This window comes from Octopus bimaculoides, chromosome 19 (assembly GCF_046866305.1).
Source record: "Octopus bimaculoides isolate indiv1 chromosome 19, ASM4686630v1, whole genome shotgun sequence".
Lineage (NCBI taxonomy): Eukaryota > Metazoa > Mollusca > Cephalopoda > Octopoda > Octopodidae > Octopus > Octopus bimaculoides.
Window position 1 is genome coordinate 22,197,630 of NC_142946.1, and position 9,195 is coordinate 22,206,824.

General features: G+C 34.2%; 1 protein-coding gene across 15 annotated transcripts in view; it reads right to left on the reverse strand.

Moving 5' to 3' along the window:
- Nucleotides 1-299: 299 nt before the first annotated feature.
- LOC106871638 (beta-alanyl-dopamine/carcinine hydrolase) overlaps nucleotides 300-9,195 on the reverse strand; it is a 35,042-nt gene continuing 26,146 nt past the window's right edge. For 5 of the 15 annotated variants that reach the window (XM_089366593.1, XM_089366599.1, XM_089366591.1 and 2 more), the window contains 3 exons: nucleotides 9,023-9,138; nucleotides 5,741-5,897; nucleotides 300-1,701 (listed from right to left, as the gene is read on the reverse strand). In XM_089366593.1, coding sequence (XP_089222719.1) covers nucleotides 479-1,678 — 1,200 coding nt within the window. In that variant the 5' untranslated portion in view covers nucleotides 1,679-1,701; nucleotides 5,741-5,897; nucleotides 9,023-9,138 and the 3' untranslated portion in view covers nucleotides 300-478. Of the gene's footprint in view, nucleotides 1,702-5,403; nucleotides 5,690-5,740; nucleotides 5,898-9,022; nucleotides 9,139-9,195 lie in introns of all 15 variants that reach the window. The other 10 variants (XM_089366601.1, XM_089366602.1, XM_089366598.1 and 7 more) reach the window with 4 other exon arrangements.

Genomic DNA, 9,195 nt, shown 5'->3' on the forward strand with positions numbered 1-9,195 from the left:
TGGAATTCTTTCTTGTGCATCTTGTTTGACATTGCTATTACCTTGTTTCAGTAACTTTGTTTGCAAATTACCCAGATGATTGATTTCTATCACAAGCGATGGGTTCTCATGTTGGTAGATATGTATAATTTTCTTCAATTTCTTCAGATACTTCAAGACTTTCTGTGGCTATTTTTCGAAGTATTCCAGAGACTTTATGAGTTAATAAGCCTCCATCAATAGTAGTAGTTCAGCCAAATAAGTGATTGGACAGAAGAAAACAAAACACCAAAAATTTTACAATTCAAAAAGAAGAAATGTTTGAAATATCAAAAATACATTTTTATTAAAAATATGAATCGCAAGCAGTATTTTTCTTATAATATTTCATTAATTATAGATATATTTTATATTTATGCAAATATGATTTAGCTGCATTAGGTAACTACTTTTATATGAGGTAAATAAATGGTATTACCTATTAAATACTCTGTAATAATCAAATAAAATTCAGGGGTAAACTAAATGATGGTCCTTTATCATCCTTGGTATTCTTTAAATGGATATCAACTTTGTTTTCCAAAATATTAAAAACTGCTGTTGCTAGAGTTTGAGAACGATCTGTGGGTCTTGGAGTTCGGTAAATTGGATATTCCTTACAATCTGTATCACCAAGGATGTTACAAACATCAGAAACAGAACGTGGAGGAGGCAAGCTTGTAGCACGTTTGTAACGGTGAGCAGAACTACCATATGTAACTGCAGGGAATTCTTCAATGTTCAAATGTCGGTAAGTATTAACATGAATATAATGACAATCTTTCTTTGGATCATTCTGTTGTGGAATTGTATGAAGATAATGTTGATGTTTGGGTCCTACTTCAAGAGCCCACATATTATCTTTGTCTTTCACTGAAGCCATATTGCAACAAATACCATAAGCCACACCATGTCTGTTGTCCTCTAGAATCTTGACAGCTTGTGTAACACTGGATACACTCAAAAGACTTCTGTCAATGAATCGTCTTGGAATGCATTCTCGATATGTCTCTGTTGGATAAAGTCCATTACATGCAAAAATCATTCCATGATTATTGAAACCAAAATTTCCTCCAGGTAGGAAACCTGGATAACAATAGGCTGTAATATATTCCTGGTCTTCTTGAACAACATTCTTCTTCACGAAGTTATCATCAATCTTACAAGAGACAATATAGACATATGCTTCCATATTGGGACTATAGTCTTCATTATGCACCAATATTTTTAAATCAGGTTTATTAATAAATACAGTTGTACAGCCTGTAGTATCATCAAGATTAGTAGATTTCTTTGAAAGTATTAACATTTCATTTAAGCAATTTAAAAGGAAAAGATTTTCAAAAGCCACACCTGATCCATCAGATATTCCTTTAATTTCTTCAACATATTGAGGAAATGCTGCATTACATGATGCCAAGAAACCCTCATAGACGGATCTTCCTTCACAACAGTTGTAGTAAGGAAGTAAGGAAGACTTCAGTTCTGGGAATTGAGCACAAAAGTTGGTAATCTGTTTACTAAATTGTCCTCCAATTGTATAACTAACATCATAATGAGTTCCAGCAGAAAAAAGTAATGGAACTTGGTTGCTTCGCAGCTTTTCCAAGCCTTCAAAGACTGAAACGTTTTCTGTACCACAAAATTCATTTTCCATCATTCAAAAGATTAATAAGATATCAGCTGAAAATAAAAATAAAACATTAAAATTATGTGTTTTTTTAAATTTCTGTTTTTAATTACTTATTTTTTCTGCCAAGGGAGGAAGTCATCCTGAAACTAGAGATCTAGTCCTTATGCTTACAAAAAACTGAGCTCCACTAAAAGAGCTCAAGGACTAGAAAGTAACCCTTACTCTCCACTACTTATTCTAGTAAGTGAGGAAGGAACATAAGACATTTTAAACATCATTTATTTATTAAAAGTTCTTTATGTTCCTTTTTTTACATACTGTCCAGTTCCACTCTCAGCCATTCCAATTGTGCAGATAAGAATGAGCTGAGTTGCAGCAATCCTCTCCACCAAGGCAAATATATATATATATATGTATATATATATATATATATATATATATATATATATATATATATATATATATATATATATATATATATATATATATATATATATACATACATACATACATATATATATATATATATATATATATATATATATATATATATATATACATATATATACACACACACACATACACACAAACACGCATATATGCATATACATACATACATACATATATATATACATATATATATATATATTATATGTATATATACACACTCACACACACACATGAGCAAAAGCTTCGAGAGAGGTGGGGGTATTTGCATAAAGAAAGTATAGTGAGTTGTGGGTTAACATATTTAGGTATTGGGTCAAAAGAATTTCAGTCAACTGAAGTTATAGCCCTACTAAGAAGAAAAACAATTAGCATCAAGAGAGGGAAAATCTGAAATTTAGATTGATTAAAAATTAAATTGAAAATGAGCCTGATCTTTGGTAGTTATAATGACAATTCAGGTTATGGTTTGGCCTTTGAATAACTTTTGGAAGCTATGGTTTTCATGTGAGTACTTCTGTTCTTCATGGTATGATTTTTATACTATAACCTCCTGTCTTTACCAATGATTTACTAGTAATTTTGGTTTCTAAATTGTTTTGTACATATTTTACTCAGTGGCTTACGTTTAGCTTTTATTAGTATTTCAGTGTAACCTAATAAAGTAATATTTTCATTATATTCTGCATTAATTTTTATTCCTAACGTAGCTAAAGTTCCAGAAGGCTTACCTATCAGTACTTTCTTGAGAGATTGACAGCAGTGGTTGGTAAGATAAAAATGGTTATATCCAATTCCTTTTTGTAAGATCTTGTAGAAAACATTGAAATTTCTTCAGTTTTTAGTCATCTTTGTCTGCAGTGATTCTTATTGTCTTTCCTATTGATCAAACAGATAACATCTAATCCCACTTTGTGCCCTGTCAAATTGCATTCCCTTTTACATCCTCTTCATGTTTGTAGATAAACAATTACTTGACATTTGCATTTGGCTGGTTTAGTGGATGGGCAGTGCACGGGTTCATCTTTTGTATGAATAAAAAGAGAAAATTGGTTCTAGACTTGTATAAAAAAATGATTTAAAGTTCTTTATTCTTATTAGTGTCAGTCATTAGCTGACCCCTATGCTAAGACATCCAGTAATTATTTGTGTATAGTACCTATTTTATATTGAGCTTCATCTACAGAATAGCTAAGTCATCTTTTGGCACAACTTGTGTATGATTTTATATTGATATATACAAATATAGTCTTGAACCATATAATTGCAAAGTGAACTTCCTACTCAAATGGCTAATATCTGTGTCTATATCTTTTTTGCTGATCTCTATTCGAAGTGAAACTGATATTCAGTTGATACTGAAAGAAACATTGTTTCTCAGATGGGGTCATTTTAACAACCCCTTCCTACTGTTAGAATTTTTTCTACACTGATGTAGTTTTGCATGCTGATGATTAAAATCACATTTTTTTTTACAACAGAAATTAATAATAAAAAGTTACAAGCCTTCAAGTTTAAAATTTTAGCCAGGCATGGCTGCGTAGTAAGAAGCTTGCTTCCAAACCACATGGTTCCGGATTCAGTCCTACTGTGTTGCACCTTGGGCAAGTGTCTTCTATTATAGCCTTGGGTTGAACAAAACCTAGTGAGTGGATTTGATAGATGGAAACTGAAAGCCCACTCTGTGTGTGTGTGTATATGTATGTATGCATGCATGTATGTTAGGAAGGCACCAGGTCTTGATGGTATTCCTGTTGAAACTCTCTTCCATGGTGGTAATAGGCTTACTGTAGAGATCCACCATCTAATATCAGACATCTGGTTGGGTGCTCCTGTTCCCCAGGACTGGGTTGATGCCATTTTAATTTCATTGTTCAAAGGAGAAGGATCCAAATCCGAGTGTGGCAATTACAGAGGCATAAGCCTGCTTGAAATAGTCGGTACGGTTTTTGCAAAACATTTACTTAATCAGCTAACAATGTGGATATGCCCCTCTGTCATCCTGGAGAGTCAGTGTGGTTTTAGATCAAGTCATGGCACAATGGACATTGATCTTTTTCTGCTTGTCAACTCCAGGAGAAATGCATCGAACATCGCATGGCTCTTTACCAGATATTTGTCGATTTAACAAAAGCCTTCAACACTGTTAATAGAACCATTCTCTGGACCATTCTCGGTAAATTTGGATGTCCACCTCAATTTGTCAACCTGTTTAAGCAACTTCATAGTGATATGAAAGCTCATCTTAACTTCAATGGGTCACTATCGGAACCAATTTCCATCGATAATGGAGTTAAACAAGGTGATACTGCTGCTCCAACACTTTTTTCCACATATTTTGCTGTAACTATCTTGTACACTTTCCAAGACCATGACATTGGCGTCTATATACAGTTCAGAACCACAGGTAAGGTCTTTGATGTTAAACGCTTTAATGCAAAGTCGAAGATATTCCGGGCCCTTGTTCGAGAGCTCCTTTATGCTGATGATGTAGTTTTCGTTACTCACACCGAGGAGTACATGTGGGCTATATTGGGTCTCTTCTCTAGAGGTTGTATTGCATTTGGACTTATCATCAGTTTAAAGAAAACAAAGATCATGTTCTCTCAGCCACCAGGCCAACCCTATGTGGAACCTAACATCTTCATGCAGGGTACAAAATTAGATGTGGTTGACTTATTCATCTACCTTGGTAGCAGTCTCTCTAGAGATGGATCCATTGATTCTGAAATAAACCTGAGACTTAAAAAAGCCAGCAAAGCATTTGGAAGGCTTGAAAATCGTGTATGGTCTGATAGAGGTATCGCCTTCAAAGCCAAGCTTAGTATCTATGAATCTTGCATTTTAATGGTCCCCTGTACTCTTCTGAGACCTGGATGACATAATGGCACCACGTCAAGGTTTTAGAAAGATTCCATCAGACTTTCCTAAGGAGGATACTAGACATCAAATGGAAGTCTTTAACACCAGACACCATTGTTTTTCAGTAAGCTAACACATCCGGTATTGAAATGATTTTTCTACAGGATGAATTTGATGAGAAAATATTTTCAATTTCAATTCTAATTGAAATCTCTATATTTTTCTCTAAATATAAACTTTAAAATAATCCAGATATGTAATTTTTTATTTTTTAGTTGTTTTAGTTATCGGACTGTAGCTATCTTGAGAGGTTTAGCTGAATAAGTCTGGTGCTAACTCTACTGGTCTCTTTTGCCAAACTATTAGGTTAGGGGATGTAAACAAACCAATTCTGTTTGTCAAGTAGTGTTGGGGGACAAATATACTGCGATTGCAGGTCGTACCCAGGCACTGAACTGAAAAACGGCATTTGGCAGTCACCACAGTTCCATGCCACTGGCATTGCCCCTGTTCACTGTCGGCACTTGTTTGGCTGCTCCAGTGCAGCTCCGTGCTCGCCCCCTCATCGCGACAATACAATTAGCCTTCTGCATTGGTTGCAGTGCAAATATCAGACTGTGAATGATGTGCAGGGGCTGTTGAAGCAGCCACTGTGCTCCGCAGGTCAAGGCATGCAGCGGCTTCCTGATTCTTTTAAGACGGTGCTCCAGCATGGCCACAGTCAAATGACTGAAACATATAAAAGATAAAAAGAATAAATGCAAAGACACAAACACGCACAAACAATGGGCTTCTTCCAGTCTCTGTCTACCAAATCCATTTGCAAAGCTGTGGTCAGTCTGGGGCTATGGCTGGAAACACTTGTCTAAGTACTGCTCAGTGGGACTGATCCGAAGACCACACAGTGAGCTTCTTGACCACAGGATCATGCCTGCACCTATAGCCAGACAAATAAGTTACACACATGTAATAATAATGAAGACAGTTATTTGGTTAATATAATATAGAGTTAATTAATTATCTACAGGTGCATTACACTATGTTGAAGAAATACAAAATGCAGAAACAGGCTGTATATGAATGTGAAAATTTTGGGAGATATGGATCTGTTCAATTTGGTTCACAGATTTTTAAAATAATTTTTTTTTTAATTAAGCAGTTTGAAACTTCGTATACTGGTGGAATGTCTCTGGCAAAAAAAAAAAAAAAAAAAATTTTTAATCCGTGAGCCAAACTGAACAGATCCAAATAACCCTTGTTTTGAACATATAAAAGGTGTGTTCTATAATTTTGGTAAAGGACATGTGTTGTTTTTCTGTATATCAAGTTAATTTAATTACGGATTATTCAATTTTCCTGTTCAGTTACACACACACACACGTATAGTGAAAATATATAGAATAAAAGAAGGAAAATGCACGTTTAAAGGATAAAATATGATAGCCGACTGATTTCGTGTTTCGTTAATTATGACATTGAAATTGGTGAAAATATTGCAATTTTGTCTTTTTTATCTATACTGTTTGTATGACTTTGTAAATGAATCAGCATGTAGAAAAATTTACGGGGAGGTAATTGGAGATTCTTATTATTCGAGACAGGGGAGGTAATTGCACTTCAGGCGGGTAAATTTATATAAACTCATGAGCTAAAGTAGTGAGATAAAATATGTACAATGTTAGTTATGTGTTCATTAAAATATTTACAAAAATCAAAATTGGTTATGTGTTCATATTCTGGTGCAGTTTGTGTTTTTCATCATTAAAATATTTACAAAAATTAAAATTGGTTATGTGTTCATATTCTGGTGCAGTTTGTGTTTTTCAATAAATATATTTTCTTTGTATAGAAATTGTTTTCTTGCACTGGTAGATGGGGAAAACCGTGAAGTTTGGTTGGAGATTCCCTGCACATCTCACTCTATGTTCACTCAATGGTATCTGTCAATACCTTGGGAAACAGACCTGTTCCCTATGCAGTGTACATCTCCCTCTAAGTGATATCCACCTATATAAGCCAAACAAGGATGTCACTTAGGCGGAGAACCACACTGCATAAGGATGCTATTTCCCTCTAAACGAATGACTTTAACCTCAAAGGGTAGCAGCTACCAGATTTGTGCGGTTAATAATAAGATGCAAACTATCAAAATGAAATTAGAATTTTGGATAAACCTGCATGCGAAACCCCGACCTTGATACATTCTCTATTTTATTTAGAAACACACATCTAGCAAACGATTTGATGATATTAATTCAAACGATCTTTCAACACATTTTAATGAAGTACATTAACTTTTGGAAAACCATTATAATTCAGGAAATGATTTCCAAATGATCAAGGCTTCATATTAGAAAATGAAGCTTTGTTTGAAGCTTCATTAACAAGTAAAAAACTCAGCTAATTTAAATGCAACAAATATCAACATCACTTAAGATTCCACTTTACAAGCAGCATTTTTAGAAGAGTGCTACTTTCTGAATTTTTCTATACTATAGAGGTTGGAGTCAGAGGTATTCTGGGCAAATCTGCTTATGGTCTAATGAAAAGCTCATAATATCTGAGAAAAGCTGAACCAAAGCCCTAAAGTCAAGACAACAGACAGATGTTCCAGTTGCATCTGGTGAAGGGAACAAAAACGGGCACCATATGTATGAAGGCACTGTTTTTGAATTTTAACGCCAAGGGAAGTAACTCATTGTGTTAGCTTTGATGTTCCACTGCTAACATGACAACCAACGTCATTTCTTCTTTAAGTATAAGTTTGAAGGCTGAGTCAACAGAGAGAAGTTACAACTCGATGAAATCTCCAAGTGATTTAAATGCACAAGTCTCCAACATACAAGTGGCTAAAATGTGTCAGCAGAAGGGCATCCAGTTGTCATGACCTTTATGTGGCTTGTCCCCAATACACTTATCTGAGAGGGCTTTCCTCTCTCAAGACCTGTTGTTCAGCTCCCTTGAGAGTTTCTTACTACTCCAAAGCTAGTCTGGAAGGCAAAGATATTATCTGGATCTATTAAGCTGAAAATTTTCGGTGTTATTTTGGTGTGTGATCTACAACTTAAAGGTGATTACTTTAGGTTACTTTTTAGTTTACTTTTCAGTTTCTAAAAAACCTTTAAGATGTTGGCTAAAGATTTTTTACAATAAATTCTTTTGTACATACAGAGCATTGTTAATGAATTTTTTCACAATTCTTACTATTTTAATAATAATAAAACGATGTTTCATTTATGTAAATAATAATAAGAAACCAAGAATAAAAAATATAATAATTAAAATAATCCCGTAGATCACACAAGTCTGGCAGCCATGAGTTTTGCAACGTAAAAAAACTAAAAACTAACCTAAAGTAATCGCCCTTGAAGTTGTAGATTACATGCCAAAGTAGCATCAAATTTTCTTTAACAATATCAAGTCTGTCTTACTCTATGGCCCCAAGTTATGGCGAATGAACATGTATATCCTTGAAAAGCCCCAAATATTCACAAATAATTGAAACATTCACAAATAAGCCTCAAGAATATCCTAAGCATTAGATATCCAGAACTGTGAGCAAAAAAGACCCTTGAGGCATAGCTGAATAGGAACTGTCGATAAGACATAAGGGGAAATGCATAGGTTTTAACTTAAGAAGACAAAGGGATGTTCCTTAGATTGGAACTGAGAGAAGAGAAAGAAGGCAGGATGTCCTGGCTTCCTTCCTTGCTTCCCTAGTGGAAATCAGCAGAAAAGGAAGCGAATATAACATGAAATCAAGGGAAAAGAAACTAACAGGGTAATGTGCATTGAAAGAATGCCCATAATTGGCTAGGAATCCTAATAGCTTATGATGATGATGATGAAAGAAAATTCACAACTGCTAGAAAAAGGATACTAAAGCACTATTCCCCTTTTCAGCAATGTATTTATGTGAAGCAGGATATACTACATTAACTCCATAAAAGAAAAATCTTATCATCATAATACATTGAAAGTTAGGGCAGATAAGAGAATCCAGCTGTCTGTCTTTAAACCAGAAATGTATAAGAAATTAGTACAAAAATTAAGCAATATTACCCCATTAGATTTTCTTTATTTCTTTTCTTTTTTTAGAATGTATGTATTTCTTAAAATGAACATAATTTCTGAAAACTTGCAACTGCCTATTCTTTGAAGTACACATACTAAAGGATCTGCAGAAAAAAGTGTTTGAGAACCACTGGTCTAAAATCATAAAATAAACTGTTAAT